This window comes from Octopus bimaculoides, chromosome 25, assembly GCF_046866305.1.
Source record: "Octopus bimaculoides isolate indiv1 chromosome 25, ASM4686630v1, whole genome shotgun sequence".
In the NCBI taxonomy this organism is placed as follows: Eukaryota; Metazoa; Mollusca; class Cephalopoda; order Octopoda; family Octopodidae; genus Octopus; species Octopus bimaculoides.
Window position 1 is genome coordinate 31,927,192 of NC_142952.1, and position 17,321 is coordinate 31,944,512.

Below are 17,321 nucleotides of genomic sequence, written 5' to 3' on the forward strand. Positions count from 1 at the left end.
GCATACATACACACATACATACATAGCTGCATGCATACACACATACATACATAGCTGCATGCATACACACATACATAGCTCCAAACATACACACATACATACATAGCTGCATACATACATGCATACACACTTACATACACAATAATGATGCATTTTAACGTTTAAGTTGACAGTCTTGAAAATCGAGGATATTTCAAGCAAAAGAATGCAACGAACTAGCAACCACTTTCAAAAATGCAGTCTGTAAGAGGAACGGTAAAACCATGTAAGTCCTTCCTAAAGTTCAACGTGTGACAACTCACCATTGTTGTTATTGGAATTCAAGTGGCGGGGCTTTGTTTCTTTGTTTGAAACAAGCTCCTTCTTTCCTTCATCATCATCATCGTCATTTTAACATCCACAGGCATGGCTACAGGTGTGGATGTGTGGTAAGAAGTTTGCTTCTGAACTATATGCTTTCAAGTTCAGTCCCACTGCATGGCACCATGGGCAGCTGTCTTCTGCTATAACACTGGGCTGACCAAAGCCTTGTGAGTGAATATGGGAGACAAACCGAAAAATGCCTATTGTTTGTGTATAGGTATAAAGACCCCCCTTCAATCATGAATGCCCATGGGATTGCACCTAAAAAGTTTCCCTTCAAGGTACAAGTCCAGGTAAGATTGTTTATGGAAGACCAGCGGTCACCCATGCATACCAGCCTCCCCTCTCCATGCTACCGATGTTATGCGAGGGAAATGCAAAGGGGCCAATACAGCTTGGCACCAGTGACATCACAACTCATTTCTACAGCTGAGTAAACTGGAGCAACGTGAAATAAATTGTCTTGCTCAAGAACACAACACACTGCCCAGTCCAGGAATCGAGCTCACTACCTCATGATTGTGAGCCCAATGCTCTAACCACTGAGCTAGAATATGTATATGTATATATATATATATATATATATATATATATATACCTGTGTGTTTGAGTGTGTGCACATGTCACTGTTTCCTTGCCTTGAGACATCATGTAATAGTCGTAAATGTGTGTCTCAGTCAAGCAAACAATGTCCTTTGTTTCTAATCTTCTGTGGAAATATATCTGGTCATGAGGAAATATCACCCTTACAGGTGAGGGTTTGTAACAGGAAAAGCACCTGACCGTAGAAAATCTGCCTCAACAAATTCCATTCAACATGCTCAAGTTCATGCCGTTGAATGACTTACATATGTACATGACTAACTTAAAAGCCATACTGCATGCAGTCTGGCTCCTGTGGAGCGCTAATTGGGCCTGCAGCCCAAAATCATAGGAAGCTAAATAGCTTGACTATAATACGTCTATAATGACTATATGCCCCGGTGGTGTTTGATCAGAGGTAAAGGATGGATGAGAAACCATGCCTAAACAAACAGGAAGTCTAAACAGCCCTTCAGCTGGTCAGCTCCTGCCAAACTGTCCGACCCATGCTGGCATGGAAAACAGATATTAAATGATGATGATGATGTTTTCTCAGCCATAATCTGCAACTAACTTGGTGGAGGCTTAGTGGTTAGGGTGTCAAACACATGATTGTAAAATTGTGGTTTCGATTCCTGGACCAGGCAATGCTTTGTGTTCTTGAGCAAAACACTTCATTTCACGTCGTTCCAGTCCACCCAGTTGACAAAAATGAGTAATCCTTCAACCGACCAGCCTCCTGTCCAGGCAGGGAATTTATACGCCTTGTAACCAGGAAACCGGCCCTTATGAGTTGGTATGACTGGAGAAGATAATTTTACTTTTGTGGAGGCACATGGCTTAGCGGTAGGGTGTTGGACTCATGGCTTAGCGGTCGGGTGTTGTGGTTTCAATTCCTGGACTGGGCAACGTGTTATGTTCTTGAGCAAAATTATTCATTTCACATTGTTCCACTCCACTCAGCTGGCAGAAATGAGTATTCCTGAGACAAACTGGCATCGCATTCTGCAGAAGAATATACATGCCACAGAAATTGGGGAACTGGCCCTGCAAGCCTATATGACTAAAACCCCTACAATTTGACACCAAGAAACACTGCTTGATTTATATTCCATATGTCTAGCTCTCTTGTATACAACAGCCAACACAGTTGATACCCATTCATACTCATCCATCTTCTGAAGACCAGTATCCCTACCCTGGAACAAACACAAATATCCAAAAGTAACCTCATTAATTTCAAAAGCTCTGCTGGGATAGATGGACACCCCATCAGATAAGCACAGAACAACTAAAACTGTTGCTGTACTCTGAGTACACACCTTATCTGCCTCGGCTGTGATCATCACCCCAAACCCCACAAGATTCAGTAGTATACAAGGGAGCCTCTAATGATTGTTCACAGAAATAACAGCCTAATTCTCGTCAAACCATGCTCTCCTTATTATCACCTTACTAGTACTTGTACATGTGGCAGAATTCATCCAGGAAGGGTTGAGCCAGCTCTGAGCAATGAGCTCACCACATCTGACAGTTGTCCCTAACATTCCAATAGGCAAAGTAATGCTTTTGCCTGTGGCCCAAGTATCCATCTTACAAATTTGACAAATACTCCACTAGGAGGGCAAACACACTGTAGCCGTAGTCGTCAATCATTGTTTAGGTGTAGAGCTCATGTTTGAATTTTCAGTGAGAATATAGATTTACATGTGGTCTCTGGTCATCATCATAACTCCACTTTCAATACATTGCTGGGTTGTCATAGTCCAAGCGAGTTCTTATATATAGTTACTGTCCTCTGTGAAGGCGCATAGCTCAGTGGTTAGAGCATCGTGTTCACTATCAAGAGGTAGTGAGTTCAATTCCCGGACCAGGCTGTGTGTTGTGTTCTTGAGCAAGACACTTTATTTCACGTTGCTCCAGTTCACTCAGCTGTAGAAATGAGTTGCAACATCACTGGTGCCAAGCTGTATCAGCCTTTGACTTTCCCTTGGATAACATTGGTGGTGTGGAGAGGGGAGGCCGGTATGCATGGGTGACTGTTGGTCTTCCATAAACAACCTTGCCCGGACTTGTGCCTCAGGGAGTAACTTTCAAGGTGCAATCCCATGGTCATTCTTGACTGAAGGGAGTCATTACCCTTACCCTTTTGCCAGCAGCTAATATACACGTGTGTGCGTGTGTACAATGACCTTACATCAGTTTCCCTCACAAGGCCTGGGCTATAGGAGAAGCCACTTACCCTGGGTGACAGGCAGCAGGACTGAACCTGAACCCATATAGTTAGGAAGCAAATTTCTTAACCCAACAGCCATGGCATCTTAAAAGAAAAATAAAGGATACATTGAATTATATAGTCTTGAATATAAGCTGGGATGGCCCTGGTTGGAACTTTTTTTTTTTATCATAAGCCTGTTCTGTCATTACTGACCTTGGGCTAAACAGCAACAGACATGCTAGAACAAAATGAACTTTGTAGGAAATGCAAGATGCCAAGATGTCAGACTGCATTTCATACAATAAATCTCTGTATGCCAGAGTTCACTGTGTGGTTTTTCAATCACATGGAGAGACAGACAGACAGACAGAGTTGGTATATCTAGATCACAAGATCTGGTGATCACACTTAGTCCTTAACCCTTTTGATACCAAAACGTTTGAGACTGCTCTGAGTTCTGTAATATAAACATCCTGTTTTTAAAATAATCTAAATTAAAATCTTCCATCAAAATTCTAAGTTAATTCGCCTTATCTTGATAATGCCAGTTATTTTACTAAGTTCTTCATTATTATCAAAATCAATCCATAATACAAACTTCTCGCTTAAAAATAACCTATCAAAATTCTATGCTAATTTAAATTCCAAAATTCATCATAATGACAGTTATTTTCCTAAATTCGTCATTATTGTCAAAATTAATCCATAATACAAATTTTTTGTTTTAAAATAATCTAAATTAAAACCTACCATCAAAATTCTGTGTTAATTCATCTTATCTTAATAATGACAGTTATTTTCCTAAATTTTTCATTATTGCCAAAATTAATCCATAATATGAATTTCTCCCTTAAAAATAATCTAAATTTAAACCTATTAAAATTCTATGTTAATTTACATTCCAAAATTTATCTTAATGACAGTTATTTTCCTAAATTCTTCATTATTGTCAAAATTAATTGAATAAAGGGAGTATATTTTAACAGATGTCTTGGGTGTGACTTTAAACTGCATCTGGTAGTGGCGCACTGGTTCAGACATTCCAGTAATGTTAGTTAGTATTGTTCCCAGATCTGCTCTGCCCTGGAGTAGTAACATCTGTCAGGGTCTCAGCTTGTAAGTGTAGATATCCCTCTGCCCCCATATTATATCCCTCAATATCCCACCCTCACTTGCTGTCACCAAAGATATCCTATTGTGTAAATGTCCATATCTTAATCCTCCTATAGCATTAATATCATGTCCAGATAATTCACTATAGGGAAATTGGCCAAAAAACAAAGTCACCGTATGGACAATGATAAAGCACATTACATCAGCATTTTTTAGAATAAAGAAAAAATAATGATAGAAGGTTTTATAAAAGCGTTAAATAAGCAAGTCTTTTATTCAACATCAAACATTAAAAAAATGTGATGAGGTCGTTTAAAGCAAAATTTCTTATGACGAATTTTCACATGGCAAAGATGTTTACAATGAAATTACCTTTAATAAGCTGGAGAAAGCCAGAAGTCTGAACATGTAAGGGTCTTTGGTAAGAAAGGGCTGCAGATGTGTCCAGAAAATTTGCCGTAAGACAAATTCACCATTTGGACAGTGATAAAGCCTGATATAATTATCAGTAAATACTGATATAATTATCAATATTTATTAGAATATAAAAAAAATAAGAATGATAAGCCTTTTTGCATTCAAGTGTCTTCTACTATAGTCTCGGGCTGACCAAAGCCTTATGAGTGGATTTGGTAGACGGAAACTGAAAGAAGCCCATCATATATATATATATGTATGTATGTATGTGTGTTTGTGTATCTGTGGTTGTACTCCCACCATCGCTTGACAACCAATGTTGGTGTGTTTACATCCTTGTAACTTAGCAGTTCGACAAAAGAGACCAATAGAATAAGTACTAGGCTTACAAAGAATAAGTCCTGGGGTCGATTTGTTCGACTAAAGGCGGTGCTCCAGCATGGCCGCAGTCAAATGACTGAAACAAATAAAAGAATAAAAGAATATCAAATACAATGCTTACTCATTCATTAGCTTAAAAGCCGCACTCCATGCGGACTTTTAAGATAGCTCTTGCTGAGGTCTAATGGGGCCCTATGGCCCAAAACTAAAGAGAGCAATGATAAAGCATTTATTGGTACCCTACCAATATGGTATTACTTGAAATTCAATTTAAATGAAAAACTTTCTAAGTTCACAAATTTTGGGAGTTCTTTTAAAATTTGAATTTTCATCTGTTAGCATACAAGTCCTCATCCAGACCTGATCCCGATGCTGGATGTTCAAGAACCAAATGAAGGGCAGATTTTCAATCCTGGGGTCATTCTGATTCCAAAAAGGTATATGTCTATGTAGAGCAAATGTAGGCTGAGAAACAGGGGTCCTGGGCAGAGGGGCTGACAGAATTTTGCATTCGTTATTATAGATATTGGTTGGAGTTAATCATGCATTATCTCATAGCTTTGAGATTTCAAAGATGGGATTGTTTATTTTTGGACTGACATTGTAGGGTAGGTATGAAAAGCTGGATCAAGCCAGTTTGAACATAAAACAGCATGTTTTGGCTGGATGTGGCCAGTTTAAATCCTAAAGGATTAAATCTCAATGCACTGATTAAATGTTTTGCATACTAATGAGCAGATACAAAAAGAATTTGTTATAAACTAATTGATTAAATTAAAATGTTTGCTGCCCAACCACATAGCTCCAGGTTCAGTCCCACTGCTTGGCACCTTGGGCAAGTGTCTTCTACTATAGCCTCAGGCTGGCCAAAGCCCTGTGTCACCAGCACAAGTGATTTTGGTGTGGCACCAGTATCAATTCTGCTGTGTCGGATGGGTCTCTTGAGGACAGCAATGCCCCTCGTAAGGATCAGTAAATGTGATAAAATAAATAAGCATTATATTAGACAGAGTAATTTGAATACTAAAGGGTCTCCAAAGCAGTGTGAAATTAATAATCAAGGGCCGACCCCTCATTAGTCCCGTCTTGTTGGTGACCCTCTGTGGGTTATGAACTTGCAAATTTTAAATTCATAATCAGAATTGTATTAGTGACTTACTCTTTTTTTTCTTTCTTTTTTTTTTTTGTGCCTTTTTTCACTCAATTTCTTCATGTGTGTGGGTTGGATTGTTCTGTAAACTTAGACACTAACAAACACTCAAGACTTTATCAATTCATCTCTAACCACCCAAGAGTGTGTGGGGTTGTTGTTTTGTTGTTGGGGTCATTGGTAGAGTGTATGCCATAGATGTGTGTGTGTGTGTGTATTACCAACAATGTGCGTATTATTAGAAATTGTGTGTTTGCTGGTAATGTGTGTGTGTGTGTGTGTGTGTGTGTGTGTTTTGCTGGTAATGTGTGTGTATTGTCGAAATTGTGTATTTCTGGTAATGTATGTATGTGTTATTTAACATATATGTTGGTAATGTGTATGTGTATGTGTTATTTAAAATGTGTGTGTCTTGCTGATAATGTGTGTGTGTTTATTTCATAGCTGAGGCTCTGTATATATTTCTTAATTGTATTTTTTATGTTGCTGTTTTCATTATTTTCCTCTTTACTGCCATACACCTCTCTTTATTAATTTCCCTTAATCCCCTTTAAATACTGCCCCCTAGACTTAAATCATTATCCTCCTTAATTGTGCCTCACTTGCCCCTTTATCACTCATTAAAACCACATCTAAATCTCCTTCTTCTCCCCACCAAAATTCCTTAAAAAATCTATACATTAAAGTCTTTCATAATCACCCCAGTCTTTGCAACCCTAATTCTCATCCTTAGGGCATTGGTCCTCTCAAGAAAATCTCAGTGCACTCTGCATGTTAGTGGAAAATCACTGAGGCAAGGGGGGAAGTCTAACTCTTTAGTCTTTCAACCGGCCATATCCATCCCAAAATATCCTAGCTGTTTTATGTTCAGACTGACCAGATCTGGCCTCTCACACTTATCCTATTATGTTATTCTAAAAATAAACAATCACATCATTGAGACCTTGAAGCTATGAGATAATGCAAGATTAATACAAAATAATCCTTTCTATTATAGGCATAAGGCCTGAAATTTGTGAGGAGGGGGTAGGTTGATTACATCGACTCCAGTGCGTAACTGGTATTTAATTTATTGAGCTAGAAAAAATGAAAGGTAAGGTCGACCTCAGTGGAATTTGAACTCAGAATGTAAAGACAGACGAAATGCCGCTAAGCATTTTGCCCAGCGTGCTAACGATTCTGCCAGCCTGCCACTTTATGATGAATACAAAATAATGTAAATAAATAACCATGGAAATTTTGACAGAATAAACCGAATGCTAAAGGGTTAAGTATCTTGGGGGGGGGGGCATAGTCATGAGTGATGGGGAGGAGGAGTGTGTATTGGATGCTAGAATTACAGTTCCTGGAGCAGCAATGCATCAGCGCCAGTATTTGGTCCTCAGAAGATGAGAGGTTGATAAAAGAAAAAAAAAGCTAAATTCGGTTTACTCAGGAACATTGGGTAACGATCGAATGATTACGATCGTGAATACAAGCAGACAAAATGGGGTGGGGTTCTTTCAAATGATCTCTGGAGTAATGTTGCTAGATAGGGGTGGGTAGCTCAGGGATCAGGGAGTCTCTCTCCACATCAAAGCTGCTACTTTTCTGCATTGAGAAGTCACAGGAAAGAACCACAAGATGGATTTTTCAAGCTGAGCCAACTGGTAGGAGACCTAGCGGTAGACCAAGAATGAGACGGTCGAATAATTTACATTGTCTCAGTTGGTCATGCTTGAGAATCTAGTCAGAAAGTGTAAAGACAGTTACTTCTTCAGGACCCTGTGGAGAAGGGGGGGGGGGGGGGCTAAGGAATCTACCCCCCCATGATCCTCCCAGGAATAGCAAGCACAGAGAAGATGGATGGATCGACTATTACTCTAGTTCTTTACTATTTCCCCATCTTTGATCCCTTTTTATCTCTTATCTCCATAGTGATGATGATGATGTACAATAAGACATATTGCCAAAGTTATACCAACACCACTGCTCCTCCCCACCAGAGTTCCACAACTACCTCCCTGCAAGTTCTTTCTGCTCTCCCCTACTCATTGATGCCCCTTTGTGATGATGATGATGATGATGAAAATACCGATGTACAATGAAACTATTGTCTAATGCTTGCCTTCTTTTCTTTTTCTCTTTCTCTCTCCCTGTCAGCAGCCGGTTATCAAGATCCCCAAATTGCGCCGTCATCAGGTTGGTTAACCCTCCGTTCTACCTCAACTCTAAAAACAAACAAATATTAAGCAATATTTACCCAATGGTTACTTAAGACAAATATTTAATAATTAATGTATTTAAATCACCATTTTTGATTGTCATCTTCGAGCTTACACACCCTTCTGTCTTTTGTCTTTAACTTGTTTCAATCATTAGACTGTGGTCATGCTGGGGCACTGCCCAGGAGAATTTTTAGTCAAACGAATCAACACCAATACTTCTTTTTTTTTTTTTTTTTTAAGACTGATATTCATTCTATCGGTCTCTTTTACTGAACTGCTAAGTTACAGGGATGTAAACACACCGACACCAGTGGTGGGAGATAAACACAGACACAAAGACAAACATACACACACACATACGATCATACGATAGGCTTCTTTTAGTTTCCTTCTGCCAAGTCCACAGCCATACCTGTTTTATCTTTAATTATTTTTTTTTCTCTTTTATTTACTAAATGCTTTATTCTAACCTATATCCTCATGACGATCTTAATCCATATGCTTGATACAGATCTTGATGTCGAAGAATTACAATAAAAACAAAACAAAAAAAAAGGACCAAAGTGTTTTCACATAATAATTCTTGTGTTTTGCAGTACCAGCCACTCAACAGACACCATCAACTCAATTGGTGGAATTCACTAGTCCACCACGACCAAATGTCGGTCTTTTAGGAAGAACCATACAGCTACGGGCGAATTACTTTAAGATATCTATTCCCAAAGGTTATATACATCATTATGATGTCTGTATTACCCCTGATAAATGCCCTCGACGTGTCAACAGGTAACTATGACAACTGCTTCTTTTTTCTTTTCTTTTTTTCTTGCCTATGTGTGTGTGTGTGTGTTCGTTTTTTAATTTATTTATTTAATTATTGTCATATCGGTTTAAAGTTTACTTTTTCTATGCCTGCATGAATCAGACAAAATTGTCATCTCTTTGTTATGGAGGTAAGGAGACTTTGGTGCCGCTAATGCTAACTTATTTTGACATCTGGTATTTTAATGTTTCTCTCTTTTTCTCTCTCTCTCTCTCTCTTTATATATATATATATATGTACGTATGTATGTACGTATGTACGTATGTATGCACGCTAAAGGGTTAAACCAATTTAACTATTCTTTTCTACTCTAGGCACAAGGCCCGAAATTTTAGGGGAGGTGGGTGCCATTCGATTAGATTAACTCCAGTATGCAACTGGTACCTAATTTCAATAGATATTTTGACATCTGTATATATATTTATTTTATTTGTACCTCTATATGCAAACTGAATCCTGATATGTTTAAATAATAATAATAATAATAATGATGATGATGATGATTATGATAATAATGTTCTGTTATAAGAGAAAGCATGCTAATTACTAACTGACTAACAAACTATTCAATTTGATAATTAATCATTGTCGTTTGTGTTCGTTTCAACAGAGAAATCATCGAGACAATGGTACAAGCTTACAGTAAAAAGATTTTTAATGAAGAAAAGCCAGTATTTGATGGCCGAAAGAATCTTTACAGCAGGGCATATCTTCCTTTTAATCGAGAACGAGTAAGTCTGATTTTGTGTGTCTCTCTCTCTCTCTCTCTCTCTCTCTCTCTTTCCCACCTCTCTCTCTCTCTCTCTCTCACTCTCTCTCTCTCTCTCTCTCTCCTGTCCGTCATTCTCTCTATAGTAGGGGTTTCTCAATCAGAGTCTATATAGCTCTTAGGGCTCCATATAAGATTTTTTTGTTGTTTAAATTTATGTCCATATAGGCACAGGAGTGGCTGTGTGGCAAGTAGCTTGCTTACCAACCACATGGTTCTGGGTTCAGTCCCACTGCGTTGCACCTTGGGCAAATGTCTTCTACTTTAGCCTCGGGCCGACCAAAGCCTTGTGAGTGGATTTGGTAGACGGAAACTGAAAGAAGTCTGTCGTATATATATGTGTGTTTGTGTGTCTGTGTTTGTCCCCCCGCCATCGCTTGACAACCGTAAATTAGCAGTTTGGCAAAAGAGATCGAAGGATAAGTACTAGGCTTATAAAGAATAAGTCCTGGGGTCAATTTGCTCGACTAAAGGTGGTGCTCCAGCATGGCCGCAGTCAAATGACTGAAACAAACAAAAGAATAAAAGAATAATAAACTGGTTATACCTCTACACGCTGTTCAAAAAGTCTCTCGACAGGAAGTATTTTATTGCAAAATAAATATTTATAAGATTACGAAAGAATATTTTAGTCTTTACAAGACTTTAAAAAAACTTTATAAGAGGTGTTGAAAGTGTCATCCTTCATTCTCAACACATAAAATTTAATTTCTCTTTTACTGCCGTGTGAGCACTTCCTTGGCTGATTTCCGTTTCCTGTGACAATTTGCGTAAGGACTTTGATGGGCTTGCCAACAGTTTATCAGAAATATTGGAGAGTGTTTCATCTGAAGGAGCAGTAGGCCTACTGCTTCTTGCTGCATCTTCCACTGAGCCTGTGTTTCTAAATTTTCTGATCAAACCCCGCACAGTGTCACGATGTGGAACAACAGTATTTGGGAAAGTTTCACTGAACTTCTGTTTTGCAGTATCTGTGTGTTTGTTTCCAGCTCGAAACACCCATTCAACTAAAAGTGTATGTTTTTCAATGGTTGGCATGTCGACACGCTGAAGGGTACACAATGACTGAGCAGACAATGGCTGACACCTGGCCGCCCATGCAGTAATAGCCAAGTTGTGCATGCGCAGGATGAAAGGAATTCACTGCGGACAGACTTTTTGAACTCCAAATATTTTAAACAATTATTTTTATACAATTCTTAATAATGATATTTAATTATAAAAATATAACATGATTTTTTTTTAAACATTGAACAGCTAGGAGGGTCTGTCCATGTAGAATAGGAATCAAAGAGGTCCAGAGGCAAAAAATGGTTGGGCACCACTGCTCTAGGGTGTAGAATATATCTCCCTTTTAAATGAAAAGCAACTAAGTCTCTCCCTCTCTCTCTCTCTCTCTCTCTCTCTCTCTCTCTCTCTCTCTCTCTCTCACTCTACAACAGTGTGTCTTCCGTTTTCATTAAAAAAGAAAAATTTGTCTTTGTTGTCTCTCACTTTCCCCCCTCTGTCTCTCTATTTTTCTTCTCTCTTTCTGTCATTTCCTCATTCATTCCTTCTTCCTCTCTCTCACTCCATCTTCCTCCCTCTCACTCCCCCCTTTCTCTCTCTCTCCCTCCTTCACTTGCTTAAACTTGTCATCCCCCCAGCCCCATGAACTAAAACCTACCTTTCTCATAATTAAGAATCGCCAATGTTTCACAATTCCCTCTCTCTCTCTGTCTCTCTTCTCTAATCATAACCAATTTCAATTTATATTATTGCTATTTTAATGTCCCTTTCTGCTTCAGTAATGATACCATTGATGTTGCTTTGAGGCATAACTTAATATTTCCATATCTAAAGAAATTTTGCATTTTAATCAATTACTAACCACTTCTGAGATAGGTACAAAGCCTCAAATTTGATAGACAAATGTATTCACTCTCAGACGTGCACACAGACAAAAATACTGAAACACTGTCAAAAAACATGGATAGAATCTGTTTAGTCGTTTCTTGACTATATTACTCAGTGACACTCAATGCCTGTAGGTTTCCAATTAATTTGGAAAATTCTCTATTATTTGAAGGAATTTATTAAAAAGTTACAGGGATTTAAATAAACCGATACCGGTTGTCTAACAGTGGGAGACAAACACGATCACAAATATTCACACACACAGGCTGCATACACAACAGGCTTCCACAGTTTCTGTCTACCAGAATTACTCACAAGACATTGGTCGACCTAGGGCTGTAGTAAAAAATATTTGTTCAAGGTGCCACTCAGTGGGACTGAATTTGAAATTCATCATCATAATCATCATCGTCGTCATTGTCGTCATAGTTCAACGTCCGTTTTCCTTGCTGTTTTGGGTTGGACAGTTTCACTGAGATCTGAAGAGCCAGGAGGCTGCACCAGGCTCCAGTCTGATCTGCCAATATTTCTACAGCTGGATGCCAACCACACCGAGAGTTTAGTGGGTGCTTTTTATGTGCCACTGACACGGGAGCCAGTCAAGGGGTACTGGCATTGGCTATGATCAGTTGGTGCTTTTTACAGGAGCCAGTCAGGTGGACCTGGCATTGACCACGTTTGGATAGTGCTTTTTATATGCCACTGGCACGGAAGCCAGTTGGGGGTCACTGGCCACAGCTACGATATTGGTTTATTCTTATTAAGACAGCATAAAATAGATTTGCTGATGTGCATAAAGCTTAGTTGAACTGGAATAGATTTTATTCAAGGCTGCTTTGCGTGACATTATTAATACATGTATGGTATTAATACATGTATGGTAGCTCAGATTTCAGTAGAATGTTTTGTGTGTCAGTATTAATCCCACAGTTAGGGCAGTGAGCTGGCAGAATTGTTAGCACGCCGGGCGAAATGCTTAGCAGTATTTTGTCTGCCATTACGTTCTGAGTTCAAATTCCGCCGAGGTCGTCTTTGCCTTTCATCCTTTTGGGGGTCGATAAATTAAGTACCAGTTATGCACTGGGGTCGATGTAATCGATTTAATCTCTTTGTCTGTCTTTGTTTGTCCCCTCTATGTTTAGACCCTTGTGGGCAATAAAGAAATAAATATTAATCCCACAGTATTTATGCTGGCCATATCTGGCTCAAATAGTCTGTTTCTTTTATGTTGGAATCAACCAGATCCTGCTTCTCACACTTACCCTACAATAACAATCACATCATTGAAATATCAAAGCTAAGTAATGATACATGATTAATCTAAAACACTATGAACAAATAAACGTTATATTTGACAGAACGCTGTCTAAATGCTAAAGGGTGAAGTTGATTTCATGTGGGTTATTTTTAATTATTTTTTAAAAATTTTATTTATCTGTCTGTTTATAGGTTGAGCTTGAGGTTACTTTACCAGGCGAGGGAAAAGACAGAATATTTAAAGTTGGAATCAAATGGGTAGCCCAAGTGAACTTGTTCGCATTAGAAGAGGCTTTAACAGGCCGAACTCAACAAATTCCATTTGATGCTATACAAGCCCTTGATGTTGTCATGCGACACAGACCGAGCATGACGTAAGTTGACCTTTTTACCCTCCTGGGGGTTTTTTATCTGCATCAATGAGTTTTTTTTTTGTTTTGTTTTTTTTTTATGGTATTTTATTTGTATTTGCTTTCCAGTGCCCAAAAGTACTTTCTCCAAAACAGGTCGAATGTTGAATCAGTCATGCCAAATTGTAACTGGGCCTAATAGTCTCATTCCAACCATACTTTAGCACCTACCTACAGCTCAGTCATCTAAGCTCCTCGTTGGTGCCTACTCGCAGCCAAGTTTACTGAGCTGTTACCTACTTAAAGCTAGACTATTTAGGCTCTCAACAGTCTTGCTTATGGCCACAGGTCAGTCTAATGACTGAAACAAATAGAAGAATAAAAGAATATATTTTTCTCTCTCCATCCAGTTACATGTATTTATCTCTTATTTCTTTTTCTATCTCATCATCTCTCTATCTATCCCTATCTAGTTATATATATATTCATGTTTCTTTCTCTTTCCATTTATCTATCTCTCTCGAACCAGCTATATATATATATATATGTATATATCTATCTCTCTTTCTCTCTCTTTCTCCAGTTACACACCCGTTGGACGGTCATTTTTCTCTCAACCCAAAGATTATGAACATCCCTTAGGAGGAGGACGAGAAGTGTGGTTTGGTTTCCATCAAAGTGTGCGGCCGTCCAACTGGAAAATGATGCTGAATATTGATGGTAAATATTGATATTTGATGTTCAATCTTCCCTCACCTTGTTGATTGATTTCTTGACATTTGGCTCATAATAGTGGTGGTGGTGGTGGTGGTAATGGTAGGGGTCATGGTAATAGTGGTGATGGTTAGAAGTGGAGTAATAGTAGTAGTGGCAGTGGTGGTGATAATTGAGATAATGTAGTGATGGTGGTGGTACAGGTGGGAGTGGTGGTGGTGCTAGTAGTAGTAGTAGTAGTAGTAGTAGTAGTAGTAGAGATTGCTGTTTATATTATAGGTCTGTAGTAGTAATAGTAGTAGTCGTGTTTACAATGAGAATATTAGTCCTGTTTGACCCTTGTCCAATCCACACTCCAATCTTTCATAAAGGTGGTACAAAGTGAAAGTACAGAACCCATTGGTGGTTCTCTCCTGGTACCATGATCTCATTGTCATCGTTTAACGTCCGCTTTCCATGCTGGCATGGGTTCAACAGTTTGACTGCACCAGGCTCCAATCCGATCTGGCTGCTTCTGTGAGGCCCAAAATTTGAAGGGTACATTTTATGCGTCACCAACATGGGTGCCAGGTATGCAACACTGGCATCAGCCACAACTATGATCTCTCTTGGCTTGACAGATCTTCTCAGACACAGTATATAACCAAAGGTCTCAGTCGCTCACCACTGCTTCTGTGAGGCCCAAAATTTGAAGGGTACGTTTTATGTGTCACCAGCATGGGTGCCAGGTATGCAACACTGGCATCGGCCACAACTATGATTTCACTTGGCTTGACAAGATTTCTCAATCACAGCATATCGCTCAGTGTATGAAGGGTGTTTTTTTACATGCCATACATTACCTTGTAGCCTCGAGATTTTGATGGAGTAACTGTTAATTTTTAGAATGATGTCATAGGGTTGGTGTGAGAGGCCAAATCTAGCCAGTTTGAACTTAAAACCAGTAGAATATTTTGGTCTGATATGGCCAGTTTAAATACTGCAACGGTTTAAGTTGCAACAGTCTAATTTGCCTATCTTTCCTCTTTCAGTATCTGCTACAGCATTCTACAAAGCCCAACCAGTCATTGAGTTTATGTGTGAAGTTCTTGACCTGCGTGAGATCGGGGAACAAAAACGACCGCTTACAGACTCACAGAGAGTGAAGTTCACCAAAGAAATAAAGGGTAAGCATCTTCACATGTTTTGCAGGCTCTACTCTCTTCCTGTGTTTATTTCTCTTTTGACTTGGTTTTAAAATCTACCATTTTTTTTTAGATTTTTTAATTTTGTTTTTCTTGTTGTACTACATTTTTGACAAACAGAAGCAAACCAAATCAGTTAGTGGATATTTAACCAATTGACTAATAATAAAGAAAAGAAGTGGGATTGAACCAATGTGTGTGTATGAGTTAATTATATTGGCATAATGACTCTCCCTAGACAAAACAAAATTTTTTTTGTTTGTTTTAATTTTTTTTTTAATTAAAAATATTTTAAGTCTTTTTTTTTTTAACTTGTAATTTCTTACCCTTTTTTTCAGGTTTAAAGGTTGAGATAACGCATTGTGGTCAGATGCGTCGTAAATACAGAGTATGCAATGTGACAAGACGCCCTGCACAGACACAGTCGTAAGTAGTTCAGTTCTTACACATGCATACGCATATCTAGTTTACTTTTCCGTTAACCCTTTAGCATTCAGATTATTCTATCAAATGTAACACTTATTAATTAATTAAAATTGTTTTGAATTAATCGTGGATTATTTCATAGCTTTAGGATTTTGCCAGTGCCGTCTGACTGGCTCTTGTACCGGTGGCATGTAAAGAGCACCATTCAAGCATGGTCGATGCCAGTGCTGCCCAACTAGTACCCATGTCAGTCATACATAAAAAGCACCATTCAAGCATGGTCTCAGGCTGACCAATACCTTGTGAGTGGATTCGGTAGACAGAAACTGAAATAAGGCGGCGAGCTGGCAGAAACATTAGCACGCTGGGCGAAATGCTTAGCGGTTCTGAGTTCAAATTCCGCCGAGGTCGACTTTGCCTTTCATCCTTTCAGGGTCGATAAATTAAGTATCAGTGAAACACTGGGGTCGATGTAATCAACTCATCCCCACCCCTACCCAAAAAATGGTTACCATTGTGACAAAATTTGAAACTATTATTATTATTATTAATTTTATCATTATTATTATTATTATTATTATTATTATTATTATTATTATTAACTGGCAGAATTGTTAGAGTATTGAGAAAAATTTGCTTAGTAGCATTTCTTCCTGATTTATTGTCCCAAGTTCAGATGCTGATAAAGTCAACTTCGCCTTTCAACTTTTTTAGGATCAATAGACTAGGTACCAGTTGTATACTGAGGGCTGATGCAAATAACTTCCCTCTCCCCTCAAATTGCTGGCCTTGTGCCAAAAATTAGAAACAGTTATCGTCGTTGTCGTTGTTGTTGTTTCAATTGTGGTATCGTTATATTTAATGTTGCAGGTTTCCTTTGCAATTAGAGAATGGTCAAACAGTTGAATGCACCGTATCAAGGTATTTCTATGATAGATACAAGATGAAATTGCAGTGAGTATATTTACCTTTTTAAATGCATGAGTGTATATATCTCTGTGTATGTCTGCGTATGTGTTTGTGTGATCCCATGTATGTGTATATATACATACATATATATATATTTATATATATATGTTTTATATTACCATATGTATATCTATACACATTTGTGTATGTATATATGCATTTGTGTGAGTGTTTAATATGGTAGCTCATTATCGTAAAGGTTTTAAACTATATCTTCATTTTATTTGTCTCTTCAGGTATCCCCATTTACCATGTCTTCAAGTTGGTCAAGAACAAAAACATACTTATCTCCCCTTAGAAGTAAGTACCCTCCTACTAGTGAGTCTCATCATCATCATCATCATCGTTTAACGTGTTTTCTATGCTGGCATGGGTTGGATGGTTTGACAGGAGCTGGCCAGCCAAGGGGCTGTCCAGGCTCCAGTTGTCTGCTTTGGCAGGATTTCTATGACCGGAATACCCTTCCTAATGCCAACCACTTTACAGAATGTGCTGGGTGCTT

General features: G+C 38.5%; 1 protein-coding gene across 2 annotated transcripts in view; it reads left to right on the plus strand.

Annotated features, from left to right (window-relative positions):
* The window catches only part of LOC106878043 (protein argonaute-2), a 39,408-nt gene that overhangs the window by 7,700 nt on the left and 14,387 nt on the right, over nt 1–17,321 (plus strand). Inside the window, exons 2-10 of one of the 2 annotated variants that reach the window (XM_089342130.1) lie at nt 8,367–8,405; nt 9,028–9,217; nt 9,865–9,985; nt 13,369–13,550; nt 14,110–14,246; nt 15,272–15,406; nt 15,763–15,850; nt 16,721–16,804; nt 17,056–17,119. In XM_089342130.1, the coding sequence (XP_089198256.1) occupies nt 8,367–8,405; nt 9,028–9,217; nt 9,865–9,985; nt 13,369–13,550; nt 14,110–14,246; nt 15,272–15,406; nt 15,763–15,850; nt 16,721–16,804; nt 17,056–17,119 (1,040 nt within the window). The remainder of the gene's footprint in view (nt 1–8,366; nt 8,406–9,027; nt 9,218–9,864; nt 9,986–13,368; nt 13,551–14,109; nt 14,247–15,271; nt 15,407–15,762; nt 15,851–16,720; nt 16,805–17,055; nt 17,120–17,321) is intronic. The other variant, XM_089342131.1, reaches the window with a different exon arrangement.